We start from the raw sequence: 23,942 nt of genomic DNA on the forward strand, positions 1-23,942 counted from the left end.
AATCCAGCTTGGAAATGGCTGGTGTGGTTGCTATCTGCATACCCAGAGAAACACAAAAGACAAACTGAGGAGATATGAGTATTTACTATGTATTGCAAAATCTGGTGTATTGCAAATCTGGAATACTCAATAAAAAATACATCTCTACATCCCAAAGAGTACAGCAAGGAATGGTTTAAAAGTTCAGCAAGAAACTATATATATATATATATATATATATTTTTTTTTTTTTTTTTTTTAAACTTGTATTTTCTTCTGTGTTGATTTGGCAGTTTTTCCCATCATTTGATATTGCATATACTATTCCAATTTTATGCATTTTTAATGACTTAATAAATTAATTGGATTTTTCTCTTTTTTTTTTTTAGGCTTACTTTTAGGCTCTCTCCTTTCTTCCTGCATTATCTACTTTTTTCTCTTGCCCCCTACAACGTTTTCCTTGATATTTCTTATTTATTTCTTTTTATGTCCTATATATTTTAACAGTTATTGTACTTCCTTTAATACCTAATTTTCCAGCCATCTAAAGCATTACTTCCTTTTTCAATTTCAGGCTTGAGGGTGGTAAAGATTAACAATAAGTTTTTATGGTTTGTTTTTATGATATTTATTCTGAAGTGGTTGCAGTTAATGATTATTATTATCTACTCTAAAAGTGATAATTTTGGGGATTAATCATAGCATCAGAATCATGTTGAGTGTTTTGACATGGAGATAGATCTTCAATCTGGTGCACATAGTAAAGAAAATAGCAGTTCATAAAAGAACATCACAAAATAATAAAGAATATAGCCATCCTAACAGGTATGCAAATATCAACATAGAAATACAAGAAACATGAAAAAACCATGTCATAAGACACATCTAAACATCCTTAACACTCCAGTAACTAAACCCACAAATATCAAAATAGAGGAAATAATGTAAAATGAATTTAAAAAGTAAACTTTTAAAATTACAAATGAACTAAAATAAGAAGTAAGAAATAGACTAAGGAAGAAAATGGAGAATATGAAAGAGAATTTCAATAAAGAGACTTTTAAAAAATATGAGCAGAAATTTTGATATAAAAACTCAATCAAATAAAAACTCAGTGGAGGCTCCAACGAAAAACTAAATTATGGAGAAGAAAGGAGTGAGAAAAGACACAGATTAATGTCATTGAAATTTATTCAGTGAAAGAATAGCAGAAAAAATTTTGAATGCTGGTAATGAGATTGACATGCAGGTACTAGAGGCATTTAGAACTTCAAATAGACACACCCAGAAAAGAACCACTCCATGATATATTACAGTTAAAATGACAAAAATGAAGAATAAAGAACTTTTAAAAGTTGCAAGAGAGAATTGCCAACTCACTTATCAAAGCACATCAATGTGAATGACAATAGATTTCTTAGCAGGGCTCTAAAGTTCCGGAAGGCACAAAATAATCTATTTCAAGTCCTAAAAGAAATAGTTGCCAGTCTCATTTACTGTACCCCAAAAAGTTATCCTTAAGAATCAAAAAAGGAGTAAAAATCTTTCAAAATAAACATAATCCAAAGGAATTCATGAAAACAAAGCCAGCGCTGCAAAGTATACTGAAAGAAATCATGTACACTGAAGAGAAAGATAAAAATACTTAAGAGACCATGGTAAAGAATAAATCAAATGAGAAAGAATAATTAATCAAATAAGAACTAGGACTTCTTCAAAAATTGTAAATACAACAAAATGGAAGTAAGTAACATATACCTGTCTATAATAACACTGAATGTAAATGGTCTTAATATTCCAATTAAAAAACCTAAACTAGCAGATTGGCTTTTCAAAATCCAAAATCAATTGTTAGTTGTTTCCAAGAAATATACCTCAAACCAAAGACATTCACAAACACAATGTAAGAGAAAAGAAAATGACATGCCCTGCAAATAAAATTCAAAAACAAATAGGATGAGTCACTTTCATATCAGTAAAGCAGAATTTGAACTCAAATTAGTAAGGATAAGGGCTGAGGTTGTGACTCTGTGGTATTGTCCTTGCCTTGCATGTATGAGACACTGTGTTTGATCCTCAGCACTACATAAAATAAATAAATAAATGAATAAGCAAGTAAAATTAAGGTAAAAAAATAGTTGAAAAGATTGTAATAAGGGACAAAGAAAATTGTTCAATATTGGTAGAGAACAATCCAACAAAAGATGTAATGATTGTAAATGTTTATACTCCAAATGTTGGTGCACTAAATTACATAAAGCAAATATTACTAGATATAGATAGATTGATAAAACCCAATACAACACTTCTGTACACCAGTATCATTAACAGATCATCCAGGTAAAAAGTCAACAAAAACATAAAATTTAATCTACACAATAGATCAATTAGACTTAACAGACATCTACAGAATATTTTATCCAATAACAACTAAATAAACATTCTTTTCATCTTCTCGTGGACATTACTACAAATCGATCATAAGATTAGTTCATAAAACAACTATTAGAAGATACAAAATATCTTGCATTATTTTCAACCATAATGTAAATAAATTAGAAATGAACAACAACAACAAAACTACAGAAATTGTATAAATACATAGAGACTAAACAACACACCTTTGATCAATAAGTAGAACATTGAAGAAATTAAGAGCAATTAAAAAACTCTTAGAATCAAATGGAAATGGAAACACATCATACCAGAATATCTGGGTACAGGGAAGGCAATTCTAAGAGAGAACTTTAGATCTATGAGTGCCTATAAGAAAGAAAGAGAGAAAGAAAGAGAGAAAGAGAAAAAGAAAGAATGAATGAATCTCAAACAAACAGCCTAGTGGTAGATCATAAGATCTTGCAAAAGCAAAAATAAACCAATTCAAAACCTAGTAAAAGAAAGAAGTATTAAAAATTATAACTTTAAATTAAAAAAATAGAAACAAGATGAATAATACAATGGATAAATGAAACAAATAGTTGATTCTTTGAAACAATAAAGAATAATTGAAACCTTTTATCCATACTAACAAAAGACAGAGTAACACAACTCAAAATAATAAAATAGTCACTAATGGGATATTTTAATAAATTATTAAATATAGAAAAAAATGGGCAAATTTCTAGGCACATACAAGCCACCAAAACTGATCTAAGATGATACAGAAAACCTTAACAGGCCTGTAATGAAGGATCAGATGGTTTCATAGCTAAATTTATCAGATATATAAAGAAGAACTCATACAAGTACTCATCAATTTATTCTGGAAAATTGATAGGGAGAGAAAACTTCTGAAGAGATTCAATGAAGTGTTTATCACTGTGATACCAAAACTGGATAATTATACTTCAATGAAAGAAAATTACAGATCAAAAATCATTGGTGAACATAGCTGCAAGCATGCGCAATAATAATAGCAAATTGAATTCAACTATACACTAAGGCCATATACCATGATCATGTTGGTTTTATCCCTGGAATACAAGAATCATTTAACATTCACAAATAAATAAAAGTAATACACCACATAGGTAGAATCAAAGATACAAATCTCATGATGTTTTACTCCAGTGTGAATAGCAAGCATCAATACTACAAATTCCCACCAGGTTCAGTGGCATACCCCTATGCTCTGAACCACTCTGGAAGCTGAAGCAGAAGGATTGAAAGTTGAAGGCCAGCCTCAGTAATTTAGCAAGAAACTCAGAATTTATCAAGATCCTGTCTCAAAAATAAAATAAAAGGGCTCCATAGTACCATAAAAAATATAAAAGAAAAAATTAAGAATAAGTATTTGGGAGAGTGCTAGACAAAACAAACCCTTTTACACTTTTGGTGGGGATATAAATTAATACAACATATAAAAAAATTGGTATGGGGGTTCCTTAAAAAGTTAAAAGTAGACCTATGATATGATACACCTCTTCCTGATATTTATCCGGAAGAATTATAGTCAACACACTTTACAGATACATACATACCTGTGATTATTGAGCAAAATTCACAATATCCAAGTTATAAAATCAGCCTACAAATGAGTAGGTAAAGAATATGTGGTGTACATACACAATAGAGTTTTATTCAGCAACATAGAAAAACAAAATTATGCCATTTGCAAGAAAATGCATGGGACTGGAGATTATAATTTTGAGTGAAATAAGTTAGACTCAGAAAATTATCATGTTTTCCCTCATATGTGGAAGCCACAGGGAAAAAGAACAGAGGGAAACGGGATCACCATGAAAGTAAATGAGTGGCCATTAGAAGAAAGGGAAAAGATTATAGGGGGAGAGGAAGGTAGGAATGGCAGGTATTGGTGAGTAATTTGATCAAATTGTGCTTTTATGACTATGCAGGTATTCTACAATAAAAGCCACTGTTCTGTGAAATTAGATGTGCAATAAAAAACTTATTTGGGATTGCATGCATGTATCAATATGAAAACAAATTTAGTGTGTGGACTTCATTTGTAAAAATGAAAATAAAGCTGATCTTCAAAATTTGTTTTTTGGTCCTGGGGTTGTAGCTCAGTGGTAGAGCACTTTCCATGCATGTGTGAGACTGGATTCAATCCTCAGCACCACATAAAAGTAAATAAATAAATAAAGGGGAAAAAAAAAGTTTCCTTTCATGTTGGTATTATAAAAATTATTTTCTGAAAGAGGAAATTACATTAACACTAAATAGAATTATATATATACATAAACACACACACACACACACACACACACACACACACCCCAAGGCCTTTAATCCTCATAACAGTACAATACATTCTTATTATCCCTATTTTACAGGAAAGTGAGTGACAGATGTGTTAGGTGCCCACCAATATCCTGAGATTGACAGGTTGTGAGATTGTATTTTAAACTTGATCAGAATCTATTAATCATTATGGTGCCATCAAGTAGGGAGAGAGTTTAAAGCTTTACACATGATGGTACTCTGATAAGGGGGAACAGGGTTCAAGCAAAGGAGGTGGGAAGGAAGGCTGAGAACATTTTCTAAAAGTTCATCTCTGGGTTTTGATATAAGCCTCTTTGAAACTACAGTGCAACAGATAATATTGAAATTATATTGGAACACATTTTCTTTTTGATACATTGAAATGCACAGATTATTTGAACATAGGAAACTAATGGTTTTCTATTCTTTATCTTCAGGATTTCTGATTCAGGATGGCCCTTTTGGATCTTGTGAAAATAAGTACTGTGGCTTGGGAAGGCACTGTGTGATCAGCAGACAGACAGGGCAAGCAGAATGTGCCTGCATGGACCTTTGCAAACGGCACTACAAACCTGTGTGTGGATCTGATGGAGAATTCTATGAAAACCACTGTGAGGTACACAGAGCTGCTTGCCTGAAAAAGCAAAAGATTACCATTGTTCACAATGAAGACTGCTTCTTTAAAGGTAAATACCGGTGAACCTGAAGTGTCATTTCTATTTCTTTCCTAGTCTCTATTAGTCACTTTTGCTTAAACTCTAGTATGTTTTTATATCAGCAAGATATAAATAGGGAAAAGAAAAGTTAGCTTAATTATGCTGATAAGCAGCAGTGTGTAGAAATTTACATGGAAACAGTTCTGATAATAAATTATGAGAATATTGCTGGCCAAAATATGACTCACAATTTAATATAGCTTTCAGCATTGCACCATATGGCTTCCCAATCATGGAGTTATGTTAGGGACCCAAAGTGGCCAATTCAGTCTACAGTTAAATCCACCCAATGAAAAGCACCTGGAGTGGAATTGAGGGAATAATGAATGCCAAGCCATGCTGTGATAACATCTCATTTTTTCCCCTCATTAAAAGTGATACTTTCAGTTTATACCAAATAATTCAAATTTTATGGAATCTGCAATTTCCCACTAAAATAAGTATGAAGAAATCATACTAAACTCAATTAGTGAAACTGAGATGACAATAGTTAAAAAATTTTAGGGATTAGTATTTATTTTCATGTACTTGAAATTATTGTTTTATTGAAAGATATTTCTAAATTCATAATTTGATATGTTATTTTAACATGCTATATAATAAATCATAAAATATATTTAGCATGTATTTACTTATAAAGAAATTGTTTGTTTTATTTTATTCTGGAGAAAATATTTTATGCTAATAATTATGATCCAGAATGAAATTTTAGAATTAAATGTATAGAACTTCCTCCTTCTAAAAATTTTAATGGTCAACTTGATTCCTAATCTTTGGTTGGTTATAAGTTTCAGTTTTTCAGAATGTGCCTGTATTGAAAGATTATGTGACACTTTCATTCTTAACTAAAATTTATGGCTGAAATATGCTATTACACTTCACTACACATTTGTTAAGATAAAATAAACACTACTTTATTTTTTTTCTTTTTTTTTGATCATGGTAGAATAGACTATTAATTTTAAGGTAATAAAAAATGACATGATTAGGACTGGGGTTATAGCTCAGCGGTGGATAGCTTGCCTAGCACGGGTGAGGCCCTGGGTTTGATCCTCAGCACCACATAAAAATAAGTAAACAAAATAAAGGTTAAAAAATGATAAGACTTTTCAAATAATACATGATATAGTACACCTTAGTATGGTAACTAGGAGTCAAACATAAGAAAACACATAGTATTCTTTGTGTAACTTAAAGGTGCATATAGAAAATTTGATCATACTACATTCAGTTCTTTTGCCAAATCAATAGCAGCAACTTTAGTCTTTGTTCATTACCCTTTTGTATAAAGTCTATTTTACAAAAACTTAAAAATTTTAAATTGGTTCTATTAACTTTGTACTTTGGTGTTCATAGAAAAATATTTTTCTGTGATTTTGATCTCAGATGGTACAGTGGAAATTATATTACTGTTTTGAAATGTGATATAAAATCAGTAAATGATATATAATAATGTAATATGTTAACTTAGAATCATATTTCAAGTTAGTGTTTTGTTTACCTGATGACCTAATTATATAGACACATATGATATTAAATGTCATCTAGGAAAACAATGCAGTATACTAAGAGTTTTACAGAAGGATACAGTAAACATGAGGTCACATATCTAAATCAGCTTGAAAGAGATGATGTAAGATAGATTATCTTTCTCATAAGTCTCCTTCATAAAAAAAGTATTTGAAACATTTTTTACTTCAGACATATATTAAGCATATTTATTAGATCTGTATTTCTTTAATATGCATTCTCATCATAGATAGCATTGAAATTACATTTATATTATCTGAGTAATTTACCAAAGTTTAGCAGTACTCAGAACCCATGGATTTTCTCTTTGTTTGTTTTGATTATTTGCCTAAAAAATAGTTAACTCATAAAATAACTTTTCTTCAGCAGAAGAGAAGTAAAAACTATAGAACAAAGTGAATTAACTGTCTTATTAGTATGTATTTTACCAAGTTTATGATGTAACACATTCTGTACAACTGAAATCCTAGGATTGTTGTGATGACTAAAATTAATTTTGTGATTATGGAACTTCACTTGTTGCCTCCCATAATGGTCCAATTAAAAAAGAAAAATCTTTAAATTCAAGAACTACAAAACCTGGTATTTAATTACATAGTTTTTCAATAGAAAAACAAAACAAATGAAAACAAGCCAAATAGAAAAAAATTTGCTACTTCATGACTAAAAAAGACTGTAAAAACCTTAAATGGAAGGTCAAGGAAAAGAGCTAAATCATGTTATGAGCTATTATGTTTTTAATAAAACTGTACTGGAACAAAGCCACATTCATTTGTTTAGTAGTTTTGCAAAAGGATAGTTCAATACTGTAGTTGTAATCAATTTATTTTGGCACATAAAACCTAAGTAATTTTTAATTGATCTTCAAAAAGTTTGTTGATACCCACATTAAAAAAATTGCTGGTACCTTAAAATTCAATAAAATCTACTTTAATAATATTATCAGATATTTATTCATCTATATTCTCTTGCCTATTGTTTTGACTACTGGGATGGATCTGTGTGGTAAATTGAATAGAATTAAACACACAAACACAAACATACAAATGAATGTAAATAAAATGGATAGAACCAAAGTCAATATTCTGCTTGTAATATAGTACTAATGTTGCAAATATTAGTATTGGAAGAAACTTGTCCAAGGGTTCATGGAATGTGTATTATTTCTTAAAAATGCATATGCATCTATAATTATCCCCAAATTTAAAAACAACTAGTGAAAGATACTGGAAAAAATATTAGAAAACACTTAAAAATGTTTAAAGAAGGTAAAATTTGTATCATCCATTACTTATTTGCAATTTAAGGTAAGTCCTATTTGTTTCCTATATTGAATTTATCAGATATATGTTTTGTATTTATATGTAAAATTATTTAAATAGATTATATACCCATAAGTAGTGATTCATTGTTTTAAGATTTTAACTCCAGATTTAAAGCATTTATCTGTATAATGAAATATTATATATGTAACCTATATTTATAAATCTTTTTACTGCTATTTATGTAACATGCTAAAATGCCTATCAATTGCAGCATTGGCCATTATTGACTTTTAAATGTATACATGAATTTAATAAGCATTTTCTTTAGTGATTTATGATTTGTAGATTTACATAAAACATATAATGAGGCTGGGACATAATATTTTTCGAATTAATTTCCATTCATTTTTGTGTGATCATGAAATACCTGGGTACAATATGATATAGAATATTGTGGCATCAAACACTTTGTGACAATATTCAACATAACATAAAACATTCCATTCTTATATGCTGCCTAGCTATGTATTTTTTGTGAGAAGAGAATTTCACCTCAAAGTCGTTTCTGAAGGGATTCCTAACCCCTGCAATTCACATCAGCACTTACAGCAAGCACCATTTCCTCTCACTCTGACACCAGATCAGTCTGTCAAACAAAACAAAATTTACTTAGGCAGTGTGTACATGTAAGCTGGATTAAAAAAAAAAAAAAAAACTTAAGCTCTAACCTATGATAAAATGAAGAGGGAATTAAACTTTTTATGAGAAAGTCAATTGAACAGAAACCCTTTTGTCATTTACTATGCTGAGAATAAAACTGCCATCAAGGCAAATGTTCTGTGCACTTAACGTGCATCATGAACAATAACAACTTTAGGAATATGGTTGTTAAAGCTATTTGCACATTCTTTGAATGAGTTTCGACATCCTTTTTCCTTGGTATGATCTTAAGAATCATTTGTATTTCACTTTTTAATTGCTTCTTTAACCTGATATTTTTAAAAGAGAATTGTAGAACTTAGGCTAGAAAACTTAGGCTAGAATCTTATATTTCAAAATATATCAGTAAATATGTACTAATCCATGTGTACGTTTAGGTTGCTTTTTTGTTTTGAAAGGACATCTTTGTAAAGATGGGATTTTTTAATGTTTAAATAGACTTCCATACAATTTCAAGAAAAATAAGTCTGAATAAATATATAAGCTTTGATAAATGATCCCCAGATTTTAATTTGCTCATTTTCTCTGTTTTTTTTCTTTTCTTTTTTTTTTTTTTTTTTACCTGTATTAGTAAGCTGAAACTGCAGGATGATAGTGCAGTTAACCCTCAGCCAATGTGAGTCAATGATAAATGTAGTTTTCCAGGTCAGAATATAAGCACTCAGAAGGCTACAATTTCTCTGAATTCATTCACCACTCATCAATTTCATTAAACATTTTCACAGTAATTTTAAAAATGAAACACAACTCAATTAATTTTATGTCAAAAAATTCAGAAAAAGATAACAGAGATCCATCCAAAAATAAGGAATTAATCAAAGAGTTTTGCTGCTTTTCTCCTCACTAATCAAAATGTGAACTTCAGAATGCTACGAAGAACCCATTATCTGATATGCTTTAGGGATCCTTGTAATACATACATTTGATTATTCATCAGTTATTATTAACATCATACCAAATATTTTCCTCATCTGATTTTTAAGAACGTTGTAAAGAATTTGCTAAAATTTACATGTTTTGTATGTTTATATGCCATTTGCAAATAGGTAGCAGATAATAGATATACAGATTATGAAAATGATAGGAGGTTATTATACTTTGGCTGAATTATTACTTATTTAGGGTTACTCAGTATGTGTATAAATAATATAAACAGAGCTTGGGATATGGATCAGTGGTGGAACCCTTGTCTTCCAAGCATGAGGCCCTGGATTGAATCCCTAGCACCACTAACACAAAAAAAGTTTGACCAGAGTGAGAAGGGAGCAGAGGAATCAAGGAGAAGGAGAATGGGAGAGGAAGAGGACTAGTAATAATAATACTAATAACAAACTAGGCATTATAATCCCATCACTAGTTATAAAAATAAAGCCACTATACTGTAAAGAAGGCAACAAGTCCCAGCTTTTTAAAATGTTTTTTCAGCATTGTCACAAAAAGTTAATTCCCAACTGGGATAGGAACTTAAAGTTGTTTCAAGCTTCTCATTTAGTATGTACATGCCCCAAATATCTCTGCTTAAGTCTATCACCATGCCCTCTGTGGTATCTGTGGCAATTAAATTATGCATTTAGCACAGTTCTTGGCCAATTAAATAATGCAATAACAGACAATTATTGGATTTAAGACTGGAACTTCTATAACTGTATATTTGATTGTAATAAAATTTCAGGCTTAAATCTGAAGTCATACCTATTTTTTTTCTAGGTATAAATTAAGTAATAGCCTTGCCTCTGACCATAATATTATGGAACTGAATTGGCCAGATTATAATAATTGATGGTAGTTGATTTTCTGAGTTTGGATAAATATATTTAAAGTAAATAATAATTTGAAAATATATTTGATATTAACTTATTAAAGTTTTATTTTTTATTATATTTCTCATGGATTATAGCTTTTCTTATAAATATAATATCTATTAGATCTATATAATGTCTTTTTGCCACCATATCATTCTTTCTCGCCTCAGAATAATGGCAGAAGTTAGGAACTTACTGTGTTCAGTTACTGTCAAGCTATTCTATTTTTCACAGAGAAATTAGATTTAACTTTCAAATGTTTGAATGGATAATTTTGTCTTTCTACATTGGCATACTAAATCATTTTTCCCAATTTTGAGTTGTAGAGTTTATATTTGAGGTTATCATTTTATTTCATGTTTTCTATGGATGTATAAATTTTCCATTAATATTTATGAACACAATATTTTAAAAAATGACAATAAGTATCATTTTATTAGTTCAAATAACTTTTCTTCTACCTTAAGGCTATTTAAATATTGTATCATTCATTACCTCTCACTGACACCTTCACTTATCATGTTCATTTTCTCAGTATCATATTTTCAAATGCTAAATATGATATTTCTATAACTTCATAAAACATTGAAGAGTAAAGAAGCTTTTCTAACACTTATTACTTTTCCTTGTTATTGATTTTTCTTCTTCCATATTTTTGTAGAAAAACAAATGATGAAAACTTTGTATTTATCATACTTAGCATATGTAATTGCAGAAAACTGTTCTAGAAAATGAATTTATAAATTGGTTAGTATTAATTATATTTCTTTTAAAAATATTTTTGAAGACCACTCATAGATATTTCGGAGAGTATTTGAAAATTTACTAGTGAAAAATTTAACACCCAAGTGGGAAAAATGAAAATATTTGCATATTATCCTCCAGATAGTTATGTGAAAAAAATACTTGCATAGAATCATGGTGAATAAAAGGAACTGGGCACTTTCTAGCATGATTAAAACAGGATGGATAATTAGCAGTGTTGCTTTTTTTACTACTGCCTAAGCATAACAAACATGATATCTTCAAGCCAATTAATAAGAATTTAAATTAATTTAAATCAGTAATATATAATTTGTTTTAGTTTAAGTCTCCATATCATCTACATGTAAATATTTACTACTCCATTGTTACACAATTTATTGAGAACTGTGCATTCAGGAAGATATTCAGATATTACATATTGCACATCTCCTTTTTGTGATAACAATTTTAAGGAATTTTTCTATGTGTTCCTCTAATCAATATATGAATTTCTAATGAATGGCCCCCGGAAATTTGTATATGAGCTATGATTACATTTTTTCAACATATTTTCCTCTTGGAAATAGCACATGTTTGTGTACCAGACCATTGTGAGCCAACCTCCACAACATCTAAAATGGTATTGAACTATTATTAGATTATAGTTTGAAAAACTGAAGAAAAAAACATATATGGATCAGCCTAGGCATAAAAGTTTATGTTATAGATAGATATTTTCTTTTTTTTGTTGGCAGGGGGATACTAGGAATTGAACTCAGGAGCACTCAACCACTGAGCCACATCCCTAGCCCTATTTTTTGTATTTTATTTAGAGACAGGGTCTCACCGAGTTGCTTAGCACCTCACTTTGGCTGAGACTGGCTTTGAACTGGTGATCTTCCTACCTCAGCCTCCCTAACCACTGGGATTATGGGTGTGTACCACTGCTCCCTGCTAATGATAGAGATTTTAAGTGGAAATTTTCCACTTATTTGTACCATAATTCAATAATGCCTTCCAAAATTCATAATAATTTCAATAATCCACAGTCAATAATGCATTAATAATAATCATATCCAAATATAATTTGTCATTTCATGTTCAATTCAAACAAGAATAATTTTTGCCAAAGATTCCTTCCTAATGATTTAGCTTTAGTTAGGTCCCAGATAAGTCTTCCTTGGTGAGTTTTATTCATTTTAATTGTTATTGTGTGATATAGGAGCCAATGGGCAAAATTTTGGAAATATCCTAGTATTTAAGAATTAAAGAACAGGGAGAAAACTTGGTAATTTCAATCAAAATGATGAGAGTGTTAATGGTAAAAGTTGTTAGGCTACCCTGATAAAATTTACTATGGGTTGAATATAGAATTCTTGGTAACTAAAGAAATTAGTTAAGGAAAGATAATTTGAGGGTACATTTACTGAAATGTGAAACACTGGGCCTCACACATTTTTAAACATATTTTAAAAGACTATATATGAGTATACAAGCACACATAAGGTTAGTTAAAACCGAATGTCTTTTAGGCAAGTGAAAGAAAATGCCACTTGTACAAGTGGATATGAATCTGGACATCAAGGGAGAACTAGGATCAGGGGACATATAGAGTTAGGAATTATAGCGTTAAGAATTGTGTATATTAGTAAGGAACAGAAAGTTGAGGAATTCTACAGCTGAAATGAAATAGTAAATGCATGTAGACTTGGAAGAATGCAGAGCTGAGGGCAAAACCCTGGTGTACTTTGTTCATCAAAGGTCATAAAAAGGATGAAAAACAAGCACAGGAAATAATTGCTTGCTTGCTAATGATAAGGCATGAAAACCAAGAGAGTATAAATGCACAGAAGTTGAACATGAAAGTAAGGAGAAGACAATAATCAGCTGGATTACATGTTGCTGGAGTCAAGTATACTGAGGATTAGGAAATGAATGTTGATTTGAAAATATTAAGGTCAAAATTGACTTTTGTTAAAGTGGACAAAATAGAAAATAGGAGCTGGGAAAATGGCATTGTATAGAAAGCTCATTAGAAGAATTTTATTCTAAAAGGGAGAAGGTATATGCATTTACTTGTAAGGGAGGAAACATTGGCTGCAATAAAGAAACAGTTTTAAGGAGAGAGAAAATATTGTGAAACAACAAATAAGGAAGGAGAAAAGACAAGGGAGCTTATAGTAGGATTTCCAACAATGCTAAGGGATTACATGATATCACTGCTTGTGAATGTAAAGTGAGGATATTCTTTTATTTATATGAATATTTTTTCTCCAAATACAGTTAGCTGCTTACATCAAGGCATTGAGCAGGTGGATAATTAGGTTTAACTGGGATTTTAATGCTTTGAAAAAAGAAATATACATAAAGAAAGGGTCCAAAGCCATATTTTCCACCTCTCTCTGGGAGTAGGATTATATTGTATTTGCTTTATTGTGGAAACCAACTCCAGTATACAGAGAGCTCCCTGGGGGCATCTTCAAGTGCAGTTTGTAGTATCCCTCTTATTGGTGGTTTTCCATTTCACTTTTACATACATTTAGTCATAGTCTGAAAATATTAAATGGAAATTCCAGAAATAATGATTCATAAGTTTTAAACCAAGCACCCGTTTGAGTAGCATGATGAAATCTCCCCCATTCTGCTCTATTTTGGACATTAGGTGAATCATTCCTTTGCCCTCCCTATCCACTATACTCACCCATTAGTCACTTAGTAGCCATATTTGTCATCAGGCTATCAAATTAAGGTAGAGGCATTGCAGCTTGTGTTCAAGTAATGCTTATTTAACTTAGTAAATGCCCCCCAAGCATAAGAAAAATGATGCTAGCAATTCCAAGATGCAAAAAAGAACCCATACAGATTTCTTTAAATGAAAGATAACAGTTATTGGATTAAAAAGAAAAAAAAAGTTATACTGATGTCACAGTACCTATCCCATTCACCTCACCTTATCTCATCACATAGGCAGTCTATCATCTCACATCAGCACAAGAAGAATGAAAATAATACAAAAATATTTAAGATATTTTGAGAGAGAAGACAAAGATCACTTTAGTACAACTTTTAGTACAATGTATTCTTTTAATTATTTTATTGTTAGTTGTTAATTTTTCACTGTGCCTAATGAAAATTTACTGCAGCTGTGCATTATAAGAAAAAGCACAGTATACAGGGTTTGAAAGTATCTGTGGTTCCAGGAACCCATTGGATTTCTTGGAGTTTGTGACCCATGGATGGACCACTGTAGAAAAAAATGACTTCCCTAACCATCTCTACATCCTGAATATTGTTACATATCTTGGCATAAATTTCTAAGATTGGCATTCAGTTTACATCTGTACCTCTTAGTTAAGATCATTAATAAAGGAATCCATTTAGATAAGTAAGCCAGGTCATACCTTTCCTAGGTATTTGGGAAGCATAGAGGTCTATAATAGGTGTTTCATCCTATGGATTTCCATCTCTGGTTAATTGTTACTCACAAAGGCGAGCATAGTGACAAATTATACAAATTCTGTCCATTTAGGGCTTTTGACACCTAATATTCCAAATTAGGGTATGGATGTGCACTTATCTTTAAATATATCTAATAAACATCACTTTATCATTAACTTCATGGACAGGATGAAAGTCAATATTTTTGATAAAAGCCATTGTGCTGAGGTTACACATTAAAACAGGAAAAAGCTCTAATTAGTTAAGTAAATATTGGAATTTTGAGGCAGCTAACCTATTTTCTACTAAAGATTTCTGTAGTTGAACATGTTTTATTTTTGTGTTTTTTAATTAATCTGACTCCCAATCATGTTGTGATACAATGATTTAATCAATATGAGTGTTCAGAGTTTTTTCTTTTTTCTTTTTAGTACTGGAAATTGAGCCACAGGTGTTTAACCACTGAGCAACACTGATAGCCATTTTTACTTTTTATTTTGAGACATGATCTCACTAAGTTGCTGTGGCTGGCTTTGAATGTGAGATCCTCCTCCCTTGGCTTCCCAAGCTGCTAGGATTACACCACAATGACTTCAATTTTTTTTTTCTAAAAAATGAGAAAAGTACACAAAAAATTGAAAAACTTCTTTCTAAAAACTTAAGATGCATGAGAATTTGATGACTCTAAGTGAGCATTAATGTGATTAATTGAAAGGAAGAATAATACATATTTTGACTCATTTTATACTGCTCAAAATGCTGCATGCTTGTCAAAGAGTTTCAGGCTCATGTAATATATATATAGAAATAAAATATATGTATATGCATACCATGTATGAACAAATATGATTTTTAATTATTCACTGATGACAATTTATTGATTCCTTAATAGTGTGACAGACACATTCCTAACATTTTATTCAAAGATGAAAATATGATACAAGTCTTACTTTTTTCCCACTGGGTAAGGATAAGTGGCTTGATGAATAAATTAATAGCCAATGTTTTTTCCCCATTTAGAAGAATCTGATTCTCTTAGATTAGAGTAGCATCTGCCTGTGATATTCAGGGACATTGAAATCAGTCTATGTCAAAACACACCTATGTCACTTTTGTATAAATTAAATTTTTTTTTCATATATGTATTGCCACATTGTATTCATAGATTACTTGTGGACATTCAGTTTTTCTATTGGCAGCATATTATTACTATGTATGTTGTCAAATTAAAAGAAGAGAAAATTGATTTATGAGAACCATATATAGCAAGAAGTCGGATAATTAACATAAGAAATTATCATAATTTCATAAGAAAGCAGCAATGTGGAATGTGTAGGGAATTAATTATACCTTTCATAATACATAGAATTCCTATAGCTTTGACAGATACTAAACATTGTTCAAACAAGTAAGCAGTGCTTTTTAATACGAATGTATGTCTTCAAATTTACTAAGTATACTCTAGGACCATAGACAGAGACTAATCATTCATTCACCCTAATTTTCAGGTAAGGATGGTACCAGTAATGATGCAACAGGCTGAAGTTCATATGTATATTTACAAACTTAGAAAACCTAGTCTAGTATGGGAGACTAACTAAAGTAAATTTTTTTAATATTTATTTTTAGTTGTAGTTGGACACAATACCTTCATTTTACTTATTTATTTTTATGTGGTGCTGAGGATCGAACCCACGGCCTTTATATATCTTCCCACTTACTTATTTTCAAAATGGAATCATGTGTGAAAATTGCATATATAGGGAAATAAAATAATTATTAATTTTTGCTGCAAAAATGTCTATAGGCTCATATGAACCAAACTATTAGTGAAATATTAAAGATTGCCTAAGTTTGACTAGGTGTGTTTTCCATGATTCAAGATAATAACTATGGCATTTAGCTGTGATGACAGTCTAAAAAACATAAGAGTTGGATTTGGGGGTTTAATTAAATTTATGTCAAAATTCCTTTCAAACCTAGAGAAAAATATGCTTGCATAATATTGCACATGTTTTGGCCTTTAAAGATTTTAACAAGTGGGAACATTTACATGACACATCAGCACAATCTTCATGGCTCAAAAATAGCTAGTCTATGACATAGCAACAGCTTTGTTCATTAACGCCATAGTAAACATGCACACCAACTCCTCTATAAATTTGTCACTGCTGTGTCTACAACTACAAGAAGCAAATAGGCATGGAAGTGAGTTTCATTTAAACATGTCTATAAATATATGAAAGAAATATCATGTCTTGCCCATTCCATGTAATTCTAATTATTTCAACATCAGAATAGTCACTGAATAAATAAGTAAATACAAAACTTTCTAGACATCTACATATGATTTTACAAGCAATGGTTGCTGTGTTTGACTCTAAGTCATTGAAAATAATTATAAAACTTACTATATTTTTCTTTGCTGTTTAGAGGCAGAGCCTCCGTTATTATGGCACTTGCTGCCCTCACCTAGTCTCTTCCCACCAACAAGGACCAGTTCATTGCTCTCTAAAATTTGAAAGCAATATACCTGTGTTAGCTTTCTATCACTGCAAAATACCTGAGCTAATAAACATAATAAAAGAAAATGTTTACTTTGTTTCAGTCTATGGTTGGTTGGACCCTGTTATTTTGAGCCTGTGGCACTGCAGTACAGCATGGCAGGAGTGTATGAAAGAGGGAGCTTCTTAGTTCATGAAAACAGTGAAGTGAAGACAAGCAGGGGAAAGGGCCAAAGTCTCTTTATCCCCTTTAAGGGCATAACTTCCTTTCACTAGGCCCTACCTTCAAAAGGTTCCACAGTCTCTCAGTAGTGCCACAGGCTGGGGACCAAATCTTTAACAAATGGCCCTCTGCAGGACATTCAGGATCCAAACTGTAGCAAATCCTGGCAGAATAATTCATTACACTGTGACTTGGGAAGGAAGCCCAGAGATGAACCCATTGACAACAAAATCTTTGGACCGGTTTTTCAAGAAAAGTTTAGGTGGAACAACCTTAAGTGCACAAAAAGCAGCCTTTGTTCTAACCTCATTTCCAATCAAATTAGAGTGATTAGATCAATCTAGCTATTTTGACCTCTATCATCCTTTTGCCAAACTACTTCTTCTGAATACCTCAGTCCTTGTCAACATACTGCTGCCATTTGCCTAGAGATTGGTACAGTTTATTTTCTTCATCTAACGTCTACTAACTTTTGATAAAGGAAAGCATGGTTTTTGTTGGAGATGTCCATGAGGATAGGTAGAACTAAACTCTAGCTGGTTTCCTGTTATGTGGTAGAGAAACTTGGATATGTTTATATGTTTTTTCTCCAGGACATTCAAGTATCTCTTTTCCATTCTTCTATCACAACATGCACATCTTTTATACTGACTCGGGTGTTGGGATATTTTATTTTGATAATTTGTCAGAGGTTTGAACAAGTGGGGTTCTAACTTCAGAATTCAGATACAAAAGTCCTAGGCTAAAGCATTGCTCTCCAAAGCTGGATCTCTAAGAAACATCAAACTCAGCCACATCATGGGTCAAAAAAAATCCTTGTCACCATCCTGGCCTCTCCTCCTTCTCTTGTGCTGGATTGCATTTTGAATGCTCAGGGTCCTTTAGGCATAATATGTATGGTTTCCTTAGCTTTATGTCATAGAGCAGCAGATGTTATGCTCTCATTCTTACCTGAATGTGGATCCCCAGAGGTGTTCACATCAACAGAAGAAATTGTAGATTTTGTTTCAATCAAGGCACATGCATTGATAAATTTTGGTTACAATCTTCTTCCAATATATATGTGGTTTATTCATTTTATATTCACATGAGAAAGAGGTGATTTAAGGGACCTTTCCTTGAACTCAGAACATCAGTGATGTGACATTACTAGGTAATATCTAGGTAAGCACAAAACATTTCATTATTTCTAACCAAGTATCACCTATTATTATCTATGAAATTGCATTAGAGATATTTCCTATCACCCTTCAAAGACAATATCATGTACCAACATTGTCTTTTTGATAATTATTCATAAAGTATTATTTAAAATATTTTAAAGCTATGATATTAAAGAACATTTTCTATAAAATGAAAATTAGGACAATTATAACATTTTTTACTTTAATTTGAAGTTTATTTTTATACATTAGGTTTATTCAAGCAATATCTACTCAACTACCCAGTAGTAATAACAAACTTATGAAAGTAGGTGAGATTTAAGTAATTCAGAAATACAAACTTAATAAGGTATGCATATTTATATATAATACACATTTTAAGGAAAATTTAGCATTTATAATAATATTGCTAATCATTATTTTCCCACAAATAAACAAGACTTTTTTTAAAGAATAGTATTTAGTTAAATGAATATGCATTCATATTTGGCTATTTGAAATCCTTATGATTATAATGTTAAAAAACAATTTATTTGAACAGATACTTTTATTTTAGTATTAATACTCAAATTATTAATATTTTTTATTTTTTGTAAAAATGTATGTGTATTTTATGGGGCATTATTGTGGTTAGTTTTTTATTTTTGTTTTTGTAAGTAGATAAGTACATCTTATGATATAAGTACTTGTTGAATATCAAAAATATCCTTACTCCTAAATATAAATAAAGAAATAAAAAAGACAAACCAGAATTTTTAAGTAAATTAACACTACTAGTGTTACTTTGCATAAAATTATTTAAAATATAATCAAGCTTCAGTAATATTTTCATGAGAAAAAGAGAAAGGGATATTTAACATATTCTCAGCACTTATTAATAATGGGTTGAATTATTGAGAATACAGCATCCAATTCTAATTATCAAATCCTAATACATTTGAATGAGCAAAATTGTGATTCATTTTAAAAAACTATTCTCTTGACTCTTTAGCTGTGTTTTAACACCCCAAATCATCACAATAATGGTTTGCACATGCAACTTCATACTAAGATTAATATTTATCTGCCAAATACTATGTATGAGTTAGGAAGTGTCAGGATTCCTTAAAATTTTGTTTATTTGTGAATCTTTAAATTATATCACATGATTATCTCAATAGATGAAAAAAAAAAGCTTTTGACAAAAATACAGTACGCATTCATGTTTAAAACACTAGAAAAACTACAGATAGAAAGAACTTATCTCAACACTGTAAAGCCTATAGATAACAGACCAAAGGCAAACATTATTCTGAATGGAAAAAAATTGAAAGCATTTCCTCTAAAAACAAGAATGAGAATTCTCATTTCACTACTCCTATTCAATGTAGTCTTTTAAATACTAGGCAGAGCAATTGGGGAAGACAAGGAAATTAAAGGGATACCAAAAGGAAAAGAAAAATTAATTGTTTGTCAATGGCATGATCTTATATTTAGAAGCCCCGCCCTCAAATTCCACCAGATTTCTAGAGTGAATTCAGCACACTAACAGGATAACAAAATCTACATCCACAAATCAATTCCTTTACTTTACTCCAATAATGAGTCTGCTGAAAAAGAAATTTGAAAAACTATCCATTCACAACAGACTCAAAAATAAATACATATATACATTCATATATAAAATCTTGGAAGTCAATCTAACAACCTTTACAATAAAAATTATAGAACAAGAAAGAAAGGAATTGAAAAAGACTTAGAAGATGGAAAGACCTCCCATGTTCTCAGATGAGAAGAATTAATATTGTCAAAATTACCATGCTACCAAAATGCTATACAAATTTAATGCAATTCTAATCAAAATTTCAATGATGTTCTTCATAAAAGTAGAAAAAGAATCTATAAACACATTTGGAAAAGTAAGAGACCCAGAATAACCAAAGCAATCCTTAGCAAGAAAAGTGGAGCAAGAAGTATCATCATAATAATGGACTTCAAATTATACTACTGAGCTGTAGTAAAAAAACAAAACAACAACAACAACAAAAACAGTACAATAGTGACACCAAAACAGGCATGAAGACCAACAGAGTAGAAAAGAAGACACAGAGACAAACCCACATATATACAGTTATCTCATACTAGACAAAGATGCCAAAAATGTGAATTAGATAAAGGCAACCTTTTAATAAAGAATGCTGTGAAAACTGGAAATCCACATGTAGTACAATGCAATTTAACCCCTGTGCTTTACCCTGCAAAAACTCAACTCAAATTGGATCACCTATCTAGGCATTAGACAGAAAAGCTGAACCTGCTAGATAAACATATTAGCCTAACAGTTCAAGAAATCAGCTCAGGAAATGACTTCCTTAACAAAACTCTTAAAATGCAAGAAGTAAAATAAAAATTAGATGGGTAGCATCAACGAAAGAAAGAGAGAAAGAAAGAAAGAAAGAGAGAGAGAAAGAAAAAAGAAAGAAAGAATCAAGAGTGTGAGAGACAGCCTACAGAATGGGAGAAAGTATTTACCACCTGCAGCACAGATGGGTGTTAATATCCAGAATATGCAAAGAACTCAAAAACATAACATTAAAGACAAAAATACAAATAAAAGACACCAAATACCCAATCAATAATTTGGCAAAGGAATTAAACAGGCATTTCTCAAACAAATAAATATTAGTGGATAACAAATATATGAAAAAATGTTCAACGCCTCTAGCAATTAGAGAAATCCAAATTTAAACTACATTGAGATTTCATCTCACTCCAGTCACAATGGCAATTACCAAGAATACAAGTAACAATAAACATTGGTGATGATGTGGCAAAAAGAGTTTACTTGTACATTACTGGTGGGACTGCAAGCTGGAGTAACCACTCTGAAAAGTAGTATGGAGATTCCTCAGAAAAACTAGGAATGAAGCCAGCATTTGAACCAGCTATCCCACTCCCTCATAAATGTCCTAAGTATTTAAAATCAGCATACTACAGGGACAAACCCACATCAACGTTTATAGCAGCAGAATTCATGGTAGCCAAGCTTTGGAACCAACCTAAGAGCCCTTCAACAGATTAGTGGATAAAGGGAATAACATACACACACACACACACACACACACACACACACACACACACAGACACACACACATACACACACACACACACAAAGGAAGATTACTCATTCATAAAGAAGAATGACTTTATAACATTTGCTGTAAAATGAATGAAACTGGCGACTGTCATGGTAAGTGAAATAAACCACTTCCAAAGATCAGATGTTTTCTCTGATATGTGAAGGTTAATACAAAATAAGGGAATTGTGGAGATTAAGAAAGAATAGAAGAAAGATCACTGGAGTACACAAAAGAGAAAAAAAAAGAAGGGAGGAGGAATGATATAGGGAGACTGGAATGATTCTGGCCAATCTTTCCTTTGTACATATTTGGATATACAGTGACTTTTACCATCCTGTACATCCACAAGGCACTAATTTTTTTTTTAAAGGAAGTAAGTAGCAGAAAGGTAAACAGAGCAGAGATAAGTAAGGGAGCAGAGGCCAGGAGGATGGTAGAGAAATGAAAGTACTATGGACTGAATTAGAACAAAGTACCTTGCTTTTATCATTATATAAAAATGAATTCTTTTGTTATGCATAACTAAAAAAAGAAAAGAATAATACTTTAATTCCTAATGAAAATTAAAGAAAATATTTTGTTAAAAGCTTCAGCATACAGAATATAGCATACAGAATCTCATACAGAAATATGAGATTATTTCCTCTATAGGGCCTTCTTAATATGTTTTAGGATATTCAAAATTTTTTTCTTGATCCTAATACTTTTCCTCACTAGTTCGCCTAAACTTTTTTAGTTCTGTTGCTTTTACATATTTTAATTTCAATTTTTGTTGCACATGATTAAGCCAGAACTGAAGACTTTGAAGATTAATGAGGGCACAGAATAACAGAGTATGGGCTTAGATGACAGAGGACAAGCAATGTCTGGCTTTCAATCAATTATTAATTGGTTTATGAATTCTATATTTTTGGAGAAAGGCAGGTTATAAACACTTCCAAAATATATACATGATTTCCCGTAAAGAAACTTATTATCTATAATTAAAGTGCCTAAAATGCTCCCTGAGTTTTAGTTAAAAAAAAAAAACAAAATAGTTTGTCAAACTTGGGGAACAATTCAGTGGGATTTCTGTACTTGGGTTGACTTTCAATAGTAATTAAAATATAATCTTGGGGGATTATGCATAAGATTCATGTTGCATGACTTTAGTTCTGGACAATACACAGTTTAAGTTCCAATAAAACTGTAATAAGGACATTTTAATAAACCATATTTAAAATGGTGTAAAGGTGAACAAAAATTGAGTGTCTTCATGTAATAATACTTGTAGAAATGAATAAAAAAGCATTTCTCACTTTTCTGATCTTTACAGGAGAAAGGTGTAATGGTTTTTGATGTGGATTAGGAAAAGATTTTTAAATTATCTCTTTAGCCCAGAAGGAAACGAAAATTATATTTGAATAGAACACTTGGGGCCAGTAACATCAATAGTGCCTTTTAAATTTGTTAAAAGTGATGGCACATAAAATGAAGAAAGTGATTCATAGAAGACTTAATAACCTGGCTAAAGGAAGAAAATAGTGAATGAAAAATATGAAAAAAATGCTAATACTTGGAATTTGACACCCTTTAGTTATAATACCTGTTAAAGAAATATCACCAAAAAGTCTTGAAAAGGTGTTTGATACAATCTGCCTTCAACTGTCTCTCTAGGCTGAGTAACCTGATTGTGCTGATTAAACAGATCTCACCACTCAAATATTCAAGAGTAGTTATCAAAACCTTAGTACTGGGAAAATTAGCAAAATGTAAGAGAGTATGTGTGAGAGTAGGCATTGATTAAGTCTACCCACAAAAGATATTCTTTTCAAAATTATTGATAAAAAGAAAAGTGTTAAAAGTGTAATCCTTTAATCCTTTCCTCCTCACTTAAACCAAACATAAATTTAATGAAGATTAAGAAAAAGGGAAGGATCTTCTATATTCAAGTTTAGCCATTTTGCTCTCATCTCTTAATTTAATGCATGTTCTCTAGACTAGTAATTTAAAACATTTTGAACTTAAAAAAATA

At 30.9% G+C, this 23,942-nt stretch overlaps 1 protein-coding gene across 3 annotated transcripts in view; it reads left to right on the plus strand.

Annotated features, from left to right (window-relative positions):
* The window catches only part of Fstl5 (follistatin like 5), a 722,640-nt gene that overhangs the window by 198,892 nt on the left and 499,806 nt on the right, over positions 1 to 23,942 (plus strand). For all 3 annotated transcript variants that reach the window (XM_076864750.2, XM_076864751.2, XM_076864749.2), the window contains exon 3: positions 5,142 to 5,390. In XM_076864750.2, the coding sequence (XP_076720865.1) occupies positions 5,142 to 5,390 (249 nt within the window). The remainder of the gene's footprint in view (positions 1 to 5,141; positions 5,391 to 23,942) is intronic.

This window comes from Callospermophilus lateralis, chromosome 8 (assembly GCF_048772815.1).
Source record: "Callospermophilus lateralis isolate mCalLat2 chromosome 8, mCalLat2.hap1, whole genome shotgun sequence".
Lineage (NCBI taxonomy): Eukaryota > Metazoa > Chordata > Mammalia > Rodentia > Sciuridae > Callospermophilus > Callospermophilus lateralis.